This window comes from Kogia breviceps, chromosome 17 (genome assembly GCF_026419965.1).
Source record: "Kogia breviceps isolate mKogBre1 chromosome 17, mKogBre1 haplotype 1, whole genome shotgun sequence".
NCBI lineage: Eukaryota > Metazoa > Chordata > Mammalia > Artiodactyla > Physeteridae > Kogia > Kogia breviceps.
Genome location: NC_081326.1, coordinates 75,054,605 through 75,076,228, shown reverse-complemented (window position 1 = coordinate 75,076,228; position 21,624 = coordinate 75,054,605). Strand labels below are relative to the sequence as shown.

General features: G+C 46.9%; 1 protein-coding gene across 50 annotated transcripts in view; it reads left to right on the top strand.

Annotated features, from left to right (window-relative positions):
* The window catches only part of PTK2 (protein tyrosine kinase 2), a 247,644-nt gene that overhangs the window by 153,176 nt on the left and 72,844 nt on the right, over positions 1 to 21,624 (top strand). For 25 of the 50 annotated variants that reach the window (XM_067017365.1, XM_067017392.1, XM_067017389.1 and 22 more), the window contains 2 exons: positions 2,195 to 2,247; positions 21,348 to 21,404. In XM_067017365.1, the coding sequence (XP_066873466.1) occupies positions 2,195 to 2,247; positions 21,348 to 21,404 (110 nt within the window). Of the gene's footprint in view, positions 1 to 2,194; positions 2,248 to 13,990; positions 14,075 to 15,040; positions 15,059 to 21,347; positions 21,405 to 21,624 lie in introns of all 50 variants that reach the window. The other 25 variants (XM_067017362.1, XM_059043007.2, XM_067017356.1 and 22 more) reach the window with 2 other exon arrangements.

Below are 21,624 nucleotides of genomic sequence, written 5' to 3'. Positions count from 1 at the left end.
CTGAACTTCCGCCGGTTCCTGGAGTCCACCGTCCTTCCTTCCCTCCAGCCTTGTCCTCAGCAGGGCCCTGCTCACGTCTTATCCTGCGTCCCTGCCTCTGGAAACCTCCCACCACCCCAGGCCCAGGAGCAACCCTGTGTGTTTTCCTGTAACTTATCTCACATTAAACAGTTAACCTCTCTGCTGCTCACACCCTGTGGCCTCGTTGACGGCCAGGGTCATGTGACAGGTAGACCTGACACTGGGCGGTATCTGGCACACAGTAGGTGCACAGTAGCTGGGCAGGCGAGTGGAGGGATGGGCGAGACCAGCTTCCTCTTAGCTTTTAGGCCGTGTGTTTCACAAACTCAACGATATTTAATAGATATTTATTAATGTCCCACATCAGGCAAGGAACTAATGCTCATAGTATCTTCAATTGTGGAAAGTCTTTAAGAGATGACTTTGAGGATTAAAGCACGCTGGAATCATAAACACAGACAAAAAAGTGAGGAAGAAGGGACTAGGTTAAGTGCTCACAAATCCTAGAAAAACTGAACAAATAAAAGCAAACTTTAAAAGAGCAGAATTTCCACAAATCGTAGAGCAGCAGACCTGTTATTGCCACTGATCAGAGAAGTGCAGATATCCCTGCAGTTGTAAGCTGCTTTGAAATAGCATCCCAACCCACAGCAAAGGAAGACCGACCCTGGGGGTCCTATCAACAGGATACAGAGGCAGAGGATGTAACCTGCTTATTATGAATGTGGGCACCTGTGACCTCCTGATAAATGTAGTTCAGAGATGGTGACAGTAAGTCGTGGAGCTGCAATAGAAGAGGACCTGGTGATTTGTTAGAAAACAACTTTGGTTAAACTTTTATAATAAAGATACCATTTCACATACTTAGAGAATTCCATAAAAGGAACTCAGGGCTATGGCTTTGTGCTGTAACTCTTAATTATAGAGGTTATGCAGTTGCATGTTGAATACTTCTAGTTCTCAATGGGGAATATACTATTTTAAGCTCCCATATTACCTAATATAAATTCTATATACTAGGAAAAATTCTTATTTAGTACTTCTAGAGTAAAGGCTTATGTAACAGGAAAAAGTTTTCTTTCATAAAAAGAGCAAGGTAACTTTGACATCTAAAGACTATAGGGTTCTGGGCTTCCCTGGTGGCGCAGTGGTTAAGGATCCGCCTGCCAACGCAGGGGACACGGGTTGGAGCCCTGGTCCGGGAAGATCCCACATGCCGCAGAATACCTAAGCCCGTGTGCCACAACTACTGAGCCTGCGCTCTAGAGCCCACGAGCCACAACTACTGAGCCCCTGTGCCACAACTACTGAAGCCCGCACACCTAGAGCCCGTGCTGCACAATAAGAGAAGCCACCACAATGAGAAGCCTGTGCACCACAGCAAAGAGTAGCCCCTGCTCACCGCAACTAGAGAAAGCCGTGCACAGCAACGAAGAACCAGAGTGGCCAAAAATAAATAAATAAATAAATTGATTTAAAAATAAATAAAAGAAATGCAACAAAAATATTTTAAAAAATAAATAAAGACTATAGGTTTCCTTTTTTCTCTGTTTTACGCTTTTCCAAAAATTTTAAACTGAACTATACTTGGATTTTTTTTTAAAACGTCACTGAAACCTTTGGCCAAAATGTTATTTTATGTGGGTGTGTATGTAAAACACTAACGTTGTCCAGCGTTTCATGAAACAAATAACCAGATGCATTAAGCTTACCTTGTTTCAGTCTGTAAATAATAACAATATATGTCCATGTGCTGCCTCCTCTTGGACGTGCTCGAAGTTGAAGCAGGGCCAGTCGTATAACAGTGTTTCACGTTTGCATCTCAGTCCCAGGCATCCTTCCCTCTCTGGTATAACTTCAGCCACTCCCTTGCAGGCCAGCATCTAAATTAAAGTTAATCTAAGCCACGTACACCACATTCAGTGGGGTTATAGTTCAGCGTTCCTTCACTTCTCTGTCTTAATTTCTGGCCTTTAAAACATTACAGCAGTCTGGTGCCTTTAAGGGCCTCAGGTGGTAGAATCCAGTATTTTACAAAGTCACCCCTCTAGACTGTGCAGTGTCCCTGGGAAATGGCACAGTCGTCCTGATTCTGGGCAGCTCACGGTTTGAATGAATGCTGGCGGTGTGGTCTGAAGAGCATGGCACTCACGGCTTTGCACCTCTGTTCCAGGCTGGCCAACAGTGAGAAGCAGGGCGTTCGGACCCACGCCGTCTCCGTGTCAGGTAAGAGGCCACACAGGCGTCAGGCAGAGGGGCCCACCGCGGTGGTAGGAAATTGCCGTGTGTTAGACGTCTGCTCTTTTTTATTAGGATTACTTCTTTCTAGAATAGCTTAGAAAAATTAAACATTAAAATTACTAATAATTTTTTAAATTTGCATAATTTTACCATCATAAAATAGGTTTAAATATAGCTCGCTGATTTTTTTTAATATGAGACATACGTGTATAATACTAGATTACTCACAGGATTGTATAGGATTCCAAGTTATTTTTCAGTTTTAATTCCATGTTAATTATATTTAGAGTGAAGATTTTTACTTTTGAAACTGCCATTATAACTTATCTTTTGTAATGCAGCAGAAATTAACATAATATACTTTGTATATTTATTATTTTTTGAAGTTCAGGAAATGTGAAACATTTTGAAACAGCTTTTGTCTTTCACAATTAACATGAAATGGTGTTTGAATATTGCTTTTTAAAAAATATAGTTAAGATGTTGACATAAGCAGTATCTTAACTATTTGCTGGTGTGATGAACGTGGTGTGCTTTCCTTGATCTGTTTTCAAAATACATGTGCCTTTTTTCCCCGATTTAAAAATGTGGAAAATAGAGGAAAGGTGGGGGAAAAGCAAAAAGCATCTTCTATGGACCAAGGTTTGGTATCTTAAGATATTGATATATATACTATACGTGTATATTTACACATGCATGCGTACACATGTATATCCATACACACACATATAATATGTTCTTATGTATGTCACATTTCTAAAATACAGCTTCCTAAAACTAGTATCTGACAATCTTGACTTAGAAGAAATCTAATTCTTGTTAGTTTAATTTACCTTGAGTTAACGTTTACCTAAAATTTAGTTTTGTGCTTTTGCCTCGTTTATGACTGAATTATCTTCTAGTGTTCCAGTGTACAAATAGAATTGCTTTTTTTTTTTTTATTGCCCACAAACTTCCCAGAGCCCCCTTCTCAAGAAATATCTGTGCTCGTATCCATATGCTTAGCAAAGATGCTCCGGTGATGGACCGCGTGGGGCAAGTGCGTGTGGGCCGGAGCACCGCGGCTCAGGAAACTGATCCCTTCCGGACGCGAGGGGCGGAGTGCTAAGGGCTGGGGCTGGGGCTGCTGGGCAGTGCCGACGCCCGGCGGGCTGCAGGGTTGCCGGCATGCACACCGCCTCCGCTGGGCTCTCTGAACCGTGGGGCCGCAGGGCTGCTAAGCGCGCTCATCTCCAGTCTGTGGCGGGAGCAGGAGGTTCAGCAGACGGAGAGCAGGCCCTCCGGAGGAGTGAGAAGGGCCACCACGTGCCAGAGTGGCGAGATGGTAAAGGCCCCTGTCAGTCACTGGGCATCAAAGGATGTTCTGTGGTGTGTTCCACGGGAGAGGTGAGATTGAGCCAGCTTTGCGTAATTCGTAAGCACTCCGGTCCTCTCCTTGCCGGACTGGAAGCAGGCTTGGGAGTGAGGCCCGGGAGGCACTGGTGGCCGTGACCGCTGTGGCTGCCGCACGCGTGCTTCACAGCCGCTCCGCGTGATACGGGGCCGACACGCCCTGTTGGGCTCATCGTGACTCCAGCTAGTGATGAGACACAGCAGGCCTCACAGAAGCTTCAGGTCTGGTTCCTTCCATTTCCCGATGTCCTCAGAGTGAGCTTATCCACAGCTGCCCCTCACAGCACCTGCCGGTTCCACCTCTCCCAGCCAGCCCTCCTTCCTGAGTCCGCCTTCCTTGTTTCTCCCTGGTTATCCCTTGACTAGAAGTTCATGCTTCAGCTCTTCTCTATAGTAGCTGCCCGATCGCTACCCCCTTTACTGGATTTAAATAGGCACTTCCCTGGGCAGGAACTTTCAGGAACGACTTACAGTCCATCGGACGACGTTTCGACCCCTCAGCTCGGCCCCCAGAGGCCTCCCGTGGTCTGTGCGCAGCCTGCCCTGCCAGCCCTCCGTCCCGCCTCCTTCCCTCTGTCGTTCTGCTTGAGCTGCTCCACCGTCCCGCATGTCCTTTTCATTGTCACTTGTCAAGGTCTTTTTTTCTTTAGAGTCAGTGATGCTGTTTCCCACGTGACCGTGGCTTTGGTGGTTCACCGAGACAGGCCAGGAAGAACTCTCAGTGGATATTCAGTGACGGTCCTGACTTCTTAGATTCCTGTTGACCCTCTGTCAACCCACCTATGGCTTGCTCCCTTTTGTGGAAGTGGACTCACATTGTGCTTTATTTGTGTCTTCCACAAAGACTAGAGAATAACATCACACCAGCCTGGCCAGCCAGGAGCTGTGCCTTGCACGTTGCCCATAAGTTATTAAGTTGGCACCAGGAAAGCTGGTACTGTTGCTAAACCCCGGGGTTCTTCCTTACCTAGCAGCCTGGAAACCCAGCATCGCATGGGTGTAGTGCTGACACCGAGGGGAGACCAGCCACCCCCCCGGACCCTGCAGAGCGCCGCGTCTGCTCCCCCGCGGCTGGTGGGTGGTGGCTGAGGCTCAGTCTGTGTGCCGGCCGTGATGACTTGTTTTTCTGTCAGGGTCCATCTCGTTTGACCCCAGCAAACCCTACAAGGTGGATACTACTCCAGTTTTACATTTCCCGTTTTACGGTAATTCTGTCAACAGATACATCTGACTGCCTGCTGTGTGCCAGGCACTGTTCCAGATGCTGGGGTACGATAGTGAACAAAGCCAGGCCCTCCCCTTGTGGAGCTGACGTTCTGTGGAGGAGACAGATGGACGCTGAGTTAAAATCAAGCAGGCAAAAGGAGAGCGAGGGGTGGGACTGTGTAAAGTTGGGGTCAAGAGGAGTCTCTCTGAGCAGGGGACTGAACGCACACACTGTGCGACAGCGAGCACTGAAGCAGGCACTTGGCAAACCCAACACCAGCCGGGGCGGGCAGAGAGCAGGGCAGGCGAGGTCACACACAGCCGCGAGGCGACGGGTCTCTATCAGGTGCTCGGCGTGCTGTGCACAGCGTTGGGTATCATCTCGTTAATCCCTGTGACGATCGCACGAGGTCTGTGTCGTCTCCCCATTTCACAGAGAGGAGGAAAGAAATTCAGAGAGGTGAACACGCTTGTTCAGTGTCACACAACTTGAAAATGATGAAGCTAGGATTGAACTCAGGTCATTATTGTCCTCTAGGCTATATTGCCTTTCAATAACAATTTAAGGAAGATTACCCCAGGTACAGATGAAGAATCACTCCGGAAGATGGAGAAAGTGGGACTTGTCTGATTCCCCTGTTTACATTCACAACTGAAAAGTTCTTACCTGATTTTCAAGGCTGGCTTCAGATGCCGCCACCTCCTAGAAGCCTTCCCTGGCTACTCCAGGACTCTTCTTCCTCTGAGTTCTCTAGCCCACCATATGTCTCACTATTGTGGATAGTCTTTAAATAGATGTAGTGATTTTAGAAAGCTTCTTGTCCACTAGACCCTGACCCCATCATAGGCAAAGACGTGTTTTATTTGTCGTCTATTGTCTGGGACATAGTGCTTAGTGATTGTCTTTAAATGAATTGGATGCCCGAGCAAGGTATGGAGAGGTGCTGGGACTTGGAGGAATGCGCTCCACGCGTGGAAACAGGAGGAAGAAAGGCAGGGACCCCCCCGCCAGAGCAAGCAGTGACCTTGAGAGTTGCTGGACTCTCAGACGCTTGCTGTGAGCTGGTCACTGTGAACTGTTCTGGACGCCCTCCTAGGTGGTTTTGGGTAAGGGGCATGGAGGCCAGCAAACAGGAAGAATGGGGGTCTAGATGCCTTCAGACAGTTCTCGGCTTGTGATGATGGGGTACCAGGCCCTCCTTCCAGTCTCATTGTAGGAGGAAATGTAGTTATCAGATCATCTCCAGTAGGGGCATAGTTACAGTTGATGTTGTATACATGCAGAGTTTATCTCTGAAATCTGGACAAAGTTTCTCTATAAAAATAAGTATAAGGTTAACAGATTTACATAAATATCTAGCAGAATAGTGCATTTCCTTGGGCACATTTCTCTGAGGGCCTGGAGTAATTTTTTTTAGCCTAAGTGTAAGTTTTTAGGAAACGTGTAAGCACACGTTCTGGAGCTCAGTTAGAACTATAGTGGAGAGGCCGTTGCTTGTACTACAGACAAGGGGTCTGTAAGTGGTCAGAGAGAGGGGTGCCTGGGTCGGGGCGGGGTTGGGGGAGGCGTGCTTGAGCCACGTTCGTGTGGGTGAAGATTCCCCAGGAATATAGGTATTTCCGAGGAAAATCAATGAATAAAGCTGAATTTTAAATATTTCAAAGGTATAAACTTTGGTTTTTGTTTGGTTGGTTTTTGTGTTTCAGGGTTCTGTTTTGTTTTCTAATAACCAGGCCCTTAATCAAGCAGTAGGACCTTAAGTGTAACAGAAATACAGGTAACGCACGATGGCCACTGGGTTGTAGTGATGGGATGGAGATCAGAAGACGATTTTCTGTCTCGTGTGTCTGTCGTGACAACCGGTGCAATGACCTCTTTCTTCTGTTAGAAACGTTTGGTTTGATTGCGTCTGCTGAGCCCTTGGTTGATGATCAAATGCACCACTCTTTGGTGTATAATAAATACTGAAAAAATGATACTTTTTCAGTATTCATTGTAAATTAAAAAAAATTTTTTTTTTTACTTTACAACAGATTCTTCTGGTTTAGTAAATCATGCAACATCATTCCAGTTATTTAAGATTACCTTTAGTTTTCTCAAGTTAGTGACTAAAAATTGTTCTAAACGAAAATAAACTTAGCAAAATAAATGTTTTTTGCGTTAAGCTGCTTCATTACAAATTCTAAAGCAGTTACTTTAATTTTTTTTTTGAGATTGAAGTTTCATGTTTTATTTGTTGAAAAGAAAGAGGTCATGTCAGCTAATCAGCTTCAGCATACATAAATGCAATTCCCAAGCCTCTGAGTGCAGGGTTTAAAGAAGAGATGACAAGACCAAGTCATTCACAAGTACTGAGGGAGGTTCCCTGAATGTCTGGGTAAAGTTGGGTTGTACTGAACACAGGCTGACCACCCCACCATGAGGGCTTACCGGCCCATTTAGGATGGGTCCAACAGACTGATTTTGGAATATTTTACTCTAAGAGTCAGGATGGTTTAATTGCATTTATTTAAGCATTCTGTTTGTACAGTGAAAATGGGAAGTGACTCTTCCTAGGGAAAATTGTGCATTTCTATTATCAAGAAGTTACTTTATATATGCAAAAGTAGTCTGTAAACTGTAAAGTTCTGTAAAATATAAAGTGGTATATGTATAGTCCATAATAATTATTTGCATTTTTCCCCCCTTTTCTCCTCACAGTCTCTGAAACACTAGGTCTGTTATTCATTCATTGCTCTGCCACTGCTTTGTAAATATAAGTACTGATAGTTATTTACATGTGAATGAGGCTCAGAGATTATGCCAGGCACGTTCACAAGCGCTGTCTTGTTTGAACCTCGGGACAGTCTTCCTCATGTTTCCACTTTACAGATGGGCTGAGGTGACGAGGCCTGGCTCACGTAGCTAGCAGTGGCAGAGAGCCTGATGGAAACCCAGATCTGGGCTCCAAACCCATCGCCTTTCCATTAGACCACACCGAGTCATTGGAAAGCTTGAGATGTTCGTGTGTAAAGGGAGGAGTAGTTTTGGAAGAGTCTGAGTCTGATTTCAGGGTACTTTTTCTCCCATTTATCAGGAATAGCATAGTCCTGACTCACTTCTGACTGTTGTGTTGGAATCCAAAAGTCTGCCCTGTATTGAAGTTCGAAAGAGTTTCTTTTGTCTGGTTTACATCCTAGTTTCACTTTCGATAACACTGGTTTAGAAGGTAGTCTCTGTCTGTTCTGAACGCTTGATTTAAACGAAAGCTTTTAGGGATTTTTTTTTAAGTGCCCTAATAGAGTATTGTCGCCTAGTACCTGTGAAGTTAATTTTTGTAAATTATATGCCTTATGAAATGATTTATCAAATTAATGCGACTGGTGATTTTTACGTGCACCGAGTCGTACGTATTGGGGGTTTGACATGTTCATGGTACCTGGCTTACTGGAAATTCCTTTAAGTCCAACAGCCACGACTAGCATTCTGTAGTCAGTCTGGTGTTAGGAGAGACGTTCAGCCGTCTCTGACCGGGTGGGGGCAGGGCAGTTGATCGTGTTGCACGTGAACAAGGAAGTGGTCATGAAAATACACCATCACGACCACCCCACCACCACGCCCGCCGTGCTTCTTCCTTCGTCCTAGCCCCCTTCTCGCACCATCGTCACAGCGTCTGAACTCTCTTTGCCTCTTTCGAGATTTGAGGATGCTCCTTGATGATGCCCCTCACCTCTCTGGCTTCTAAGGGAGTTGAGAAGAATACTCTGGAGTCACGTGGGTGCTGAAGCATCTGCGTCATGTGTTGTAGAATAACACCCAAGAAGGACCCGGAGCCAGATGGCTTCCTGTTCCTCACCCTGGAATTGGACTGAACCTCTCAGCTGCAGGCCTGGAGACAGGCAGACACTTGTAGGACCCCCAGGGGGGAGTAGCCTGAGACACTTTCAGATGAAAAAGAGCCTGAGTGAGATCGGAGCAGTCGTAAGCACAACAGAAAGGTGAAGAGGATATTTACTTCTGGAAACTTTCCAGGCCACACGGATCCGTCCTCTTAGTCCCATGAACACGGCGTCTAGACGAGAGTGTGGCCACCCCCTCCTAATAGCCTCCGCATAGCAAGGGACAGTGCGGCGCTTCCCTCACGAGAGCACTTTGAGTGAGGGTGCATTTTTGTCTGTATGGGAGTGTGCTTCGCGACGGCCAGGCCCTGGGTGTATTTAGCTGATGGGCCGTCTCAGTCCTCTTGCTCCACTTATTAGCGCACTAGTAAATACACCTTAATAATCTCCTTAAAATGTGTCACTACAAGGAGCCCAAGTACCGTCTTGTTAAACATAAAAACAGATATTGCTAACATCAGAAGACCCAGGGTTTTTTTCCCCCCTTCACAGAGAAAAATTTTAAAGGAAGCCTTGAAACTTTTAAAATATAGATTCTGGAATTTGACCTCATGGGTTTCTAGTGGCATGTCATGGCTGCATCATACTGGGGAATTTGTTAAAATCAAACTGCATGAGTCAAAATAAAATGCAGGGGCTTCCCTGGTGGCGCAGTGGTTGAGAATCCGGCTGCCGATGCAGGGGACGCGGGTTCATGCCCCGGTCCGGGAAGATCCCACGTGCCGTGGAGCGGCTGGGCCCGTGAGCCGTGACCGCTGAGCCTGCGTGTCCGGAGCCCGTGCTCCGCAACGGGAGAGGACACAACAGAGAGAGGCTCGCACGGCACAAAAAAAAAAAAAAAAAATGCATTTGATATTTTTACAAGCAAGAGGCCATGTGAATGGGTAGATATCGTCATGGTTTTGAATACTTAGCTTTTTAACTCTTCGTCATGGGAAGCTCCAGACGCACAGAAGCAGAGAGAGTAGATTGGGTAGCGGTCCTCCAGGCTCGTCACCCAGGTTCAGCAGCTGAATACCAGCCACACCTCACCTCTGTCCCCAGCTACACAGACACACACTCCCCACAGATGGTCTCAAGCACCTCGAAGGCATATTCCTCTGTAAACATTTCTAAAAGAGAAAGACTTTTTAAAAACAACATTACTACACTGTAAGAACATTCACGGTAATTCCTTAATACCAGCTGTCCGGTCAGCGCTCGGATTCCCCGGTTAAGGCATTAGGCATTTTCACACTTGGTGTCGTCCAGTCTGGGGTCAGACAAGCAGGGCTGGGTGATCTTGGCTGTGTCTCCTGTCTCCTCCTGTCTCTGTGCACTGCCGCCCCCCTTCATTTTTTCTTGATAGCAGTTTATCTGTTGAGGAAATTGTGTCCTCTACGCTGTGCCCCAAACTCTGGGTCTGGCCAAGTACCGCTCCATGATGCTGTGTTGAGCGGGTGCCCCTCCAGCCCCTGTATTCCTGACTTACCTATAGGCTGGTCGTTAGGATTGAGAGGAGTTTGGTTGGATTCAGACTCAAAGATTTTGTTTTTACGAGACCACGCATAGGTGCTGTGTAACATCTGGCTGCTGTCTCTGTGATGTTAAGCCAATCCGTAGGTTCAGAGAGGCTGTGTTTCACCTCATGGCTCTGGCAGCTACTGATGTTTGTGCAGGAATTTCATTCGGGGCCACAACATGGCCACGGGTGCATTCATGTCATCTTCGTTTATTTCGCTGTTTTACTTCTTTTTTGTTGTTTTTTTTGGCTGCATTGGGTCTTCGTTGCTGCGCACGGGCTTTCTCTAGTTGCGGCGAGTGGGGGGGTGCGCGGGCTTCTCATTGCGGTGGCTTCTCTTGTTGCGGAGCACGGGTTCTAGGCGCACGGGCTTCCGTAGTTGTGGCTCGTGGGCTCAGTAGTTGTGGCTCGCAGGCTCCAGAGCACAGGCCCGGTAGTTGTGGCGCACGGGCTTAGTTGCTCCACGGCATGTGGGACCTTCCTAGACCAGGGCTTGAACCTGTGTCCCCTGCGTTGCCGGGTGGATTCTTCACCGCTGCACCACCAGGGAAGCCCCGCTGTTACATTTCTCAAGACAGCCTTCGCTCATCAGCTGTTCAGTTGCCCTGAGAAATGGGTGACTGAGAAGTACGTTTACCATGCCCTCCCCCTCCCTCTGTTTCCCCCCCGCCCCCGACCTCCCTGATGCTCCTTGGTCAGCGCCCCAGGCTCACCTCTGCTCTGGAAAGCTCTCAGCAAATGACTCCTTCCATATTTAGAGGTGCAGCCCCACAGGAAAGCACTCCCCATCCTGCGTCTGCCCTGAGTTTTTTCTCCATGGTACTTACATGTTGATGTACCACACGGTTTACTCACTTAATCATCTTTCCCCAACCCAGAACGTAACCTCAACAGGGGAAGAATGGGGGGGCCTGTTTCACTGCTGTAGCCCCAGCACGTATACAGTGAGCTGTTAGCTCATGGTAGGTGTTCACAAACATGTTAAAGTAGTCATCTGGGATAAAATAAAGGAAGGGTCCTAACACTTTTTTTTATGGTGTGGATAATATTCTTGTTATTACTCAAAAAAAGTTATGCTTATATTTTTTAAAAAGTATTTGCTTTTTAAGTTAATATGAAGAATAGTCATTACCTTAGATTAGAAATAAGACAAAAAATGGAAAGGTAGGAAGAGCTTGCGCTTACGGAGCGGTTGTCCCGTGCCGGGTGCCCTGGGAGTTCACGGAATCCTCTCCGCATCTCTTTACTTGAGGAAGCTTCTGTTCCTGCCTCATTTTGCAAATAGGAAAACAGAAACGGAAGTTGGGTAACTTTTCTAATGTCATGGGGTGAGTAGTGGAGCCAGAATCTGAATCCAAGTAGAGGTTTTTGTATATTTTATTTTCCCAGAATTGCACACAGAGGATGGTCGGAAGAATGGTGAAGTCTCATGTGTTCTTTACTCTAATGCACCATGTCTGTATTTTGGCCCACTTGCTTTCTCCTTCCCTCTACTTTTTTTTTCTTTTTTAAAATTGAAGTATAGTAGATTTACAATATTGTGCTAATTTCTGGTGTAAAACAAAGTGATTCAGGGGTTTTTTTGCAGATTATTTTCCATTATAGGTTATTACCAAATAGCGAGTATAATTGCTGTGCTATACAGTAGGTCCTTGTGGCTTATCTGTTTTACATGTAGCAGTGTGTATCTGGGCATCCCATACTCTGAACTTGTCTCCCCACATCCCCCTTTGATAATCATAAGTTTGTTTTCTGTGTCTGAGTCTATTTGTTTTGTAAGTAGATTCTTTTGTGTTATTTTTTAGATCCCACATATAAGTGATATCATACAATATTTGTCTTTCTCTGTCTGACTTGCTTTGTGTAGTATGATAATCTCTAGGTCCATCCGTGGTGCTGCAAATGGCATTATTTCATTCTCTTTTTATGGCTGAGTAATATTCCACTGTATATATGTACCACATCTTCTTTATCCATTTCTCTGTCAATGGACATTTAGGTTGCTTCCGTGTCTTGGCTCTTGTAAATAGTGCTGCTCTGAACATTGGGGTGCCTGTCTCTTTTTGAATTAGAGTTTTCTCCGGATACATGCCCAGGAGTGGGATTGCTGGATCATATGGTTGTTCTGTATTTTATTTTTTTAAGGAATCTCCATACTGTTCTCCATAGTGGCTGTATCAGTTTACATTCCCACCAGCAGTGTAAGAGGAGGGTTCCTTTTCCTCCACACCTTCTCCAGTGTTTATTATTTATAGACTTTTTGGTGATGTCCATTCTAGCCAGCGTGAGGTAATATACCTCATTGTAGTTTTGATTTGCATTTCTCTAGTAATTAGCAATGTTGACCATCTTTTCATGTGCCTGTTGGCCATTTGTATGTCTTCTTCTTTTTTTTTTTTTGGAAACGTTTGAAAGCAAATTGCAGACATGGTAGGCCCCTTTACTTATAAATGTTTTGGTGTGCATTTTCTAAGACCAAGGACATCCTCTTAGACAGTCACAGTGTCATTACCAAAACCAGGGAATTTGACTCTGATAGAATGCTCTTATCTTATCCACAGTCCGTGTTCTTGTTTCATCTCAATGACCCCTATAGCTGTTGCCCCTCTACCCCATCCAGAATTCCATCCCGCCTGGCACAGGGCACTGTTTTCGTGTTCTTAACCGATAAAACACAGGGAGCTGCCCTCTGGAGTCATCACACAGGAAACTGAGTGTGTGCTGAGGGGGGGAAGATGGAACAGTGCACATTGTTGGGAAAACAGCACACCCTGTGGGAACGTGACCACGTTGTCTGTCTCAGTTCTTCTCATTTCTGTTCCTAACCGATGGCCGTTAAGTTGTTGCCGTCTGCATCCTGACCCTGCTCTCCCTGGGCCCACACCTGGAATCCTTACCTTTCTTGATGGGACCCTGTGGATCTGCAGTCACGTTGTGCATGCCCACTGCATCTTTTCTGTCACGTGGTGTCACCGCTGCATTTTAAAGGGTCGTGCATCCCTTGTTTTGACTCCAGTTTGACTCGTCTGCCCTTGCCCTTAGCGTACTGCAGTTGTCTCTTCTCTGTTCTCCTGTCCTGGGTGCTTGTTCATCCAGCAAGTGCCTCATACAGAGAGAGTTGACTTTCAAGTGAGTTTGCAGCACATGAATGAGAGTGAATGAACAAAGGATGCTGGTAGGCGGGGGAGGGGCTTTGCAACCTATGTATTCAGATGTCCTTACGTTTTTTTATGTTAAGGCAGTTTATTTAAGGTGTACACTTAAGGTCTGTGTCTTTGCTGATGATTTGGGGGAAAGTGCTTATAAAGCTCTTTCACAAATCAGGATCTGCTAGTTTTCTGCAATTTTTTTCTTTGTGGTTGAATGTTAGATGTTCACAAGAATCTTGAATTATTTATTGGTCTTTGTTGTTTGTCTCATTTCATTTTGTTTCAGTTTTGTTATTTGTAAAGGTATCTGTACCTTTACTTGGCTGGCTTTGTAAAGGCTGTAAAGGCTGGCTGACTCTTTATGTCTTGCTAAAAATTTCTGTGTCTAGTGCTAATCTTTCCTAAGAGGGAAATTTGCATTTAAAAATATTAATATGTTTCTTAAAACTCAGTTATATTGAGAAATCAAGTGTGCCAGTAGTCACATAAAAGCATTGCAGTTTTGTATTTGTTTTTATAGATATGCCTTAAAATATAAGTTTGCTCTTGTATTAAAATGTGTTTCTGTTTTTCTCTTTCCTCCTCCTGCCTCTGTATAAAGGAGTCAGTCACTGCCAACATAAAGTTAAGAAAGCTAGGCGCTTTCTTCCTTTGGTCTTCTGTTCCCACGAACCTCCTTCTGCGGGTACTGCACTCATCTTTGCACAGACTCTTATTAACCACAGCGCCCCAGGCAGCAGCCTAACCAGATGCTTGTAGATTATCCTGAGCAGGTGTGCCTGTACCGGGGGTCAGTGAGTGCTGTCCACTGCCCGGCAGGGGTACTGTGGGCTGCTCTCCTCATAGAAGACTGTTTGCCCGTTTGCTGGTTTTAAACGCATGACAGGGCGAGAAGTTGCTTCCTGGTTTCCCCTGTGGGGTCTTAGCGTTTTACCAAAGGGCCCGGCAGGTACCTTTGCCTCGTGGGTTTCCTGGCCTGGCATGGGATTAATGGAGAAGGATGGTCCGAGTGAGCCCGGGGGTCTGCCTTTCCCGCCCCGGGGGTGGGTACTTAGGGCGCCGCAGAGCAGAGGCCATGGGGGGGGGGTTTCTAGCAAAGGGAAGATTATCTGTAACAGGTGCGGGAGTCATTTCTACAAACACTGTATAAATGTAAGTGGAAGCTCACCAGCAGAGCCTCACGTGCTGTACTCCTTAAGCTTCTTTGGAGAGGCTGGGATCCTGGGGAGGCTTGCCGAGGGCTGTTCCCTGCTCGTTGTGTGGGGTACACATTAATGACCAATGGTTTTCATTTCTAAGAGGATACAAATTCCTTTTGAGGAAAGCAGAGTCATTTTTTAACATTTAACTGTGAGAAGCAGTCAAAGCAGTTTTGTTTAATGGGCAGAAACGCACTTAAACTGCTATTTACTTGGGGTAATGGGTGGACCGCTTAAAACTCGCATTAATGCCCTTAAGTAAACATGCTAACTCCTATGGTCTTTCTTTTATCTTTTGAATTAGACTGGGGGGGGTAATTTTTGTGTTTTCCTTACACTTTGATTTGCTTGTCATTTTAATAGCGTTTTCCCTCTCTCCCCCCTCCCCTCCCCTCCCCCCCCTCCCCTCTCTCTCTCCTCTCCCTTTCTTTGCATGCCACCCGGATCTGCAGATGAAATTAGTGGGGACGGTAATATTTATTTTCATGTTTGTGTTACTAATATAATTATTAATGGATATAAATATCATTCAGTATTTAATGAAAGGCAAAATGTGGCTTTGATCCAACAAAACAAGTGTGAAAAAACCATGGTGTGAGTCAGTGATCTCTTCAGAATTATTCAGGGCTTTGACATGGGAAGGGTAACTGTCAGTTTCTTTACCACGTCTCAGTGGTAAACTCAAGTTTTATCTATTCATAGCGAATTTTAGAGGTGAAGAAAAATTGTCAAAATGGTATATCATTCAGTAGCAAATGGGAGAAATTAGCACACCCCTCCGCACGTACATATATAGTAATTTTTAGTTTGGGAGTGAGGTAGTGGAAAGGAGAGAAGGAAAGGTGATTTTTGAGAGTCAAACAGACGAAAGTAATTAGAGAACTACCAGCAGCAGTGATAATGAGCATTTTTCAGGCAGCTGAGGCTGTCACTTCCATAAACTAGAAGTTGAGAAGTCACGTGTAGTGTCTTGTAGTGTCTTGTTTTCCATTTCCTTTGTGTACTGCCTGCATGAAGCTTTGTACTCTTAGGATAAGGAGTAAGGTTTATAAACTAAAATTAAGGGGGGTTGCATTTTTCCTCACGGTTAAATGGAAGAATACTTTCACTGAAGAGTCCGTCTGGGCCTGCGTGTGTGTCTGGTTGAGGACTTGAGCACCGTGAGCAAAGTGCTTGCGGTGAGAGGTCTGGCCTGGATGTGACTTGGGAAGTGCCTTGCCTCCTGGGACTTCCGGCTCGAAGCTCTGAGCCTCATTTCCAGGCCAGCTCCTTGGTAGTTGCTGGGTGGGCGCCCCCGGCGTGCGTGCAGGGCCCCCACCCACGTGCGTGCCCTGCACCGGCGAGTCTCCCGGCAGTGGTTCAGAACAGGGTGGGTGTTCTCCTCACTGTCCTGCCGGTGTGGGCTGCTGGGTGGGTGAGGGGTCAGGCCCCAGGCTCCCGCCTCGCCCCGTCCTGTCACCGGCTGGCCAGTTGGGTGGCCTTGGGCAAAGCACTTCATCTCTGGAGTCTTCATCTGTAAAAGGCCTTGATGGTGGTTGTGAGGATTACCGTGAAAGCATGAAAATTTCAACAAATGTGTATTAACAAGTGGTTATTGCCACGTTATTTATCTAAAGAAAACATCGTGCATTTTCCCCACATTTGAATTTCCCATTTGAATTGAGGTGAGTAGTAGTATCCCCATTTTACAGATGAATAAGCTGAGACTTCCACAGACTAAGGCCTGTGGGCCAAATACGGCTCACCTCTGTTTTTGTATTGCTCCTTGAACTAAGAACGATTATTACAGTTTTTAATGGTTGGGGGTAAAATCAAAGAATAGTACCTGGCGTCAAAACTATGTGAAATTCAAAGTTCTGTGTCCATCAGTAAAGTTTTGCTGGAACACAGTGACACGTTCACTCATGACGTGTCTGCTCACCCCTGCAATCTCAACAGCAGAGTTACGTGGTTGCAGCGGAGACTTTGTGAGCAGTGAAGTCTGAGATGATACGTACTGTCAGACCTTTTGCAGAAGAAGCTTGCCGACCCTGGTGCAGGTCACAGAGCACAGCGGGGCCCTTCCTGGCTTCCTGAAAGCCCTCCTGCTCCTGCTCCCCCCAACCGGTCGCCACCTCCAGGGCTCACGGCAGGCTCACGTGTGCAGGTGGGGTGAGAAGCTGTGATGTTGCTTGGCCCCACTGAATTGCTGAGCAGTCCCGTGACTGTGCCCGTGTTGCCCTGGGGGTGGTGACTTGTCAGGCCTCCTGAGGGCAGCGGGGCGCTGGCCAGAGGCTGTCATCTGACGTTCTGTTGGTGCCAGGACCCGAAGGGCAGGTGGAGGGGGTGGAGAGGGAATCACGGCGCCTGCCCCTTTTCCCCGCTGCGGAGTGGTGGGCTCCTGAGAGCTTTGTGGGCCTGCAGGCTCCGGTGCACTTCCTTTTGTTTACAGCCAAGCGTCCACTGCTCTGTCCCTCTCCAGCTCTAAACTGACCCCTTCACGATGACTCCGGAGGCTTCGGGCCCTTTGCGTGATGGAGCACGACGGGCGTGTGTCACTGGTTTCAGTAGTGACTTCACTAGGCCTCTTTTACCTTGTTTCAGAACGAGAACTTTGTACGTTTCTCTCCTAATTTCTGAGCTGTCGGTTTCTGCCCTTTTAACGTGTCTTCCCCATATTTTTATTTTACCACTTACTGTGATACGAAACCTTTCAAATGACAGTGTTATCCAAGGTTTCAGAAGTCTCCATCCATTTTTCAAAATGTTTACATTGAAATATTTGACTCATGGTCCTAGAATTGTCTCCCGAGGGCACAGGCCCAGATAAGCCTTCCAGGGATGCCCGTGTTGGGGGTGAAGTCCCAGAACATCCTTAGGGGAACACTCCGAGGTTTTGAAGTATCAGGTATCTGGTCTCACAAATAGAAGTCCCCAGAAACGCTTTGGGAGATAGTAAAGAATGAAGCACCGAACACGGCAGCCCAGGAGCTCTGCTGGAGCGCTGCTCCCGGTGCCACAGCCGCCGCCGAGTGGCTGGGGACGTGGGAAGCTTAGGATGCCTCTGGGTGCCCCAGCTCCCTGCCTGGGAAACGGGGGTGATGGTAACAGTACTGCCATGCACGGTGTTCCTGAGGGTTAAATGACGATCCGTGTAGCCGTTTATGACGGCGTCTGGCGTTAGGGTGAGTGTTCCATTAGTTGTCTTCCTGGTCAGGTGGAGAATGCAGAGCTGCTTTCCTTTATTTGTGATGAGATCTTTGAACCTGTTTCCTTTTCCTTTATATTTTCCTTCTTTTATGTCATTATTTTGGGGGCCAGGCGGTTTCGGGGTGGACTTCAGTTTTTCAGGGGCCCTCGAGTATGTAAAAGTACCTCTCATCTCAGTGTCTTACTGTCCCATAATCCTAAGAACCAGGAAAGAAAAAGAGAAAATAGAACCAAATCAGTATCAAGAATTCTTAGAGAAATATACCGAGTATCCCCACTTGAAAAGCCCTGTGTAGAAGGTTACGGTAAAACCTTTGTAGGTCCCGTGCCTTCAGCAGTGTTGACCCTTCTGCGTAAGAACCAACTCAAGAACACAGCAGCAAAAATTCTCTGTTCACGTGACGTCACGGCACCCATAGCCACACCCACGTGTCGTCATAAGTAATGCCCAGGGAGCTTGGATAATCCCCAGAGTTTTTTAGTAGAATTCACACAGCACCGAAAGGAAAAAACTGCAGGCTTTCTCTTGTGACTGTGTGAATTAATGCAAGTGTTTGCAACTTGGTTTTTCCCACGTCACTTTTGTGTGTTAGCCTGATACATGAGCCAGTTTCTTCTTACTCTTTGAAGCCGGTTCAGAGTTGGTATACCTGCTGGGAGTTTTATAAGAAGAGGCAGTCCGGAAGCCCTTACAGTCCCACCAGGAAGGCTCCTTCCAGAGGCCCCAGAAGGAGGGAACCCAGGAGCCTCCCACCTGTTTGTCACCTTTCCTGTGCAGGGCCGCACCGCAACTTCACGTGCATCTCTGTAATCCCCACGACGGCCCCACCAGGTGGACGTGCTCTCACTGGGCGCGTGAGGGCAGAGCTGAAGTGCAGACGGGTTCAGCGGCTTCTGGGGTGGAGCAACGCCCAGGCACGCAGCTGTGGCCGGCCTGGCTCCCTCGCCTCTGGGCCACGGCGAGCGCAGTCCCCTCCTGCACTATGGAAGGGCACTCCTCCCTTTCGCTCAGCAAGTGCTTACTGGGTGCCTCCCGGGCCGGCCCTGGTTTGCACGCTGAGAACACAGCAGTAAACAAGGTACATACAGCAGGGCCCACTGCCCCGGGGGCTCTGCTCTGGATGGGGGCACACGGTTGACAGGGAACCAGAGGACCGTCAGAGGGTTGGTAGTGAGGCGCCCTGAGCAAAACACGTCAGGGAACGTGATCGAGAGTGATGGGGGTGAGGATGGGTCTCTGAACGGGTGACACTCAGGTGGCAGATACCATTACCCACAGAGACGGAGGGACAGGCGGTCAGTGACGCCAACAGCCTTGGGAAACTTTGGTGCCCGCAGAGTCGATGGGTCCCCAGTATCTCCTTAGTAGAGCTGAGAGCCAGGTTCAGGGCTTGTTGAAGATTCTGGAGCAAATCTGGTAGCAGGGCGGCAGAGGCAAGAGATCTGGGCAGTTTCACTGCCAGAATCCGGCCCCTCAGGGTCAGCTAATGTGTTTGGCCTCTAAGGGTGTGTGCTTTGTGTGAAAGGGGGCAGCAAGGGTGGGTCGGTGGTTGCATGAAACTGAGCCTTAGTTGCATGTGCTCTGAGGGAGGGGCGTGAGGGGAGCTCGTCCGACTGCAGACAGAGTGAGGGGCTACGTGTCCGTCTGTGGGGCCGAGGCCCCGGCACGTTCCCCCGCTCAGCCCTTTCCTTGCCTCTGCCTTAGCACCACCTCCATCCCCCAAATTGCATCTCACCTTGACACAGAAGCAAGGCTGCCAGCCTAGGAACCATCACTCAGTCTTCCTGGCAGTCACTGAGAACAGGATGGGCGGGAGAAATGGAGGAATAAAGAATGTAAGGTTTGGGGCAGATTAAGTAATTGTTTCCTTTAATCCTGAAAGTAGTATTACTTATAAACGTGTAAGAATAGTATAAATTATCCACCTGGCGTACAGGACTTACAAATAGGTAACGTTTGCTAAATGTCTGAAGGAGAACCGACTTATCGACTTAACATTCTGCCAGTCGAACTTCTTTTTACTTTAATCACTTCTGATGACGACTACAAATTAAGAAATGAATTCTTGGGCTTCCCTGGTGGGGCAGTGGTTGAGAATCCACCTGCCAATGCAGGGCACATGGGCTCGAGCTCTGGTCCAGGAAGATCCCACATGCCGCGGAGCAACTAAGCCCGTGCGCCACAACTACTGAGCCTGCGCTCTAGAGCCTGCAGGCCACAACTGCTGAAGCGCGCGCGCCTAGAGCCCGTGCTCCGCAACAAGAGAAGCCACCGCAATGAGAAGCCCGCGCACTGCAACGAAGAGTCGCCCCCACTCGCCGCAGCTAGAGAAAGCCCGCGCGCAGCAACGAAGACACAACACGGCCAAAAAATAAATTAATTAATTTAAAAAAAAAAGAAGAAGAAGAAGAAGAAAGAAAGAAATGAATTCTTCCAGTTGCTCTTAGATTTGGTCTCAATTGTTACCGTAGCAGTATGTAGAACAGTTGATATCTAGAGACCGTAAACTATATGTAGTCTCTATTTTCTTTGGTTTCTATAATTTTAATATCTGAATGGAGTAATAATGGCAGCACAGAAGAAAGAACTTTTAGTTCTTTAGCTTTTAGTTTCTCTGGGGTTAAATTTTGAAAACGATCTCTCTTCAGATGATAATTCAGGAAGCACTGCCCCTCCTTTCCTGACCCATCAGCCTAAACCCTTGTGCACAGAGCTACTAAAGGTTTTCCTCTTTGCAGAAAGAGGAAGACAGACAAGACCTGAGTGATTTTTCAGTGTAATTGTTATCCAAGTGAGTGGGTGTTTTCTCCAAAAGGGGTTTGTTTCCCCCCCACTGATATGGCGGTGGGTCTTTAAGTTGCTGCACTACTGAAAGGAATTAGTGGCAACATTGGAACTCCTTGACATTGTGTCTGAAAAGAACTCCTTTCGATATGCTGTTTGTTCTGATTTTACTCTCCTTGGCACATCTCTTACCCTTTTGACGTTAATGCATACCGTTTAAATATCGGAGTGAAAAGTTACGAGAGAGAAATCCCTGGGTTGCTTTCACCCTGAGCAAATGGAGTAAGTTAGCCCAGAGAATCTCCTCGAAAGTCAGCCTGCCGCTTTGTTTGCTAGAGGAGAGCATCCGGACTGTGCTGTGGAGTCTCACTCTGAATGAAATCTAAGCTGTGTTCTGGAGGCACCGGTCTTGTGTGGAGAAACCCTGGTAGACAGCGGTGTGGTTTTAAACGTGTATTTGGTGTAGTTGAGGGAGAGCTTTGCAGTCGGTACCGCTTGGTGGGTTTGAATCGTGTAAACAGTTGTTTCGTGTCTTTCTGTTTCCCACAAGGGCTTTCTCTGTTAGTCTCTTTGCTCTCTGAGGAACAAGTCTGTGTATTTATGACATGTTGGACCATGATGTCACTTTTATTTCCGTAAGTGACTCATGTGTGAGCAAAAATTGAGTAATAGTGTTTTAAGAATAATGTCAGCATGGTAGGGGGTATAGGCAGATCATTTTGCCTTTTCAAATTATATTGAAGGCCCGGGGGTTGAATATTTAACCTCTGTTTCCTTTCCTACAGAAACAGACGACTATGCTGAGATCATCGACGAAGAAGATACCTACACCATGCCCTCGAGTGAGTAGACCTCTGATTTTGTTCTCGTGCAGAGCTGACAGATGTTTAACTTTTAAATATCTCGTGTTTAAACGGTTTAGGTATTTATTGTCCTTTTAGAACTACTTTTAAGACCTTATTGAGTTCATAAGAGAAATATTCTTTTCAGCCTTTAGAATTCTGTATTGTATGTGCCCACTGCCAGGTCGGAAGCCTGAAACTCAAATATCTATAATAAGTC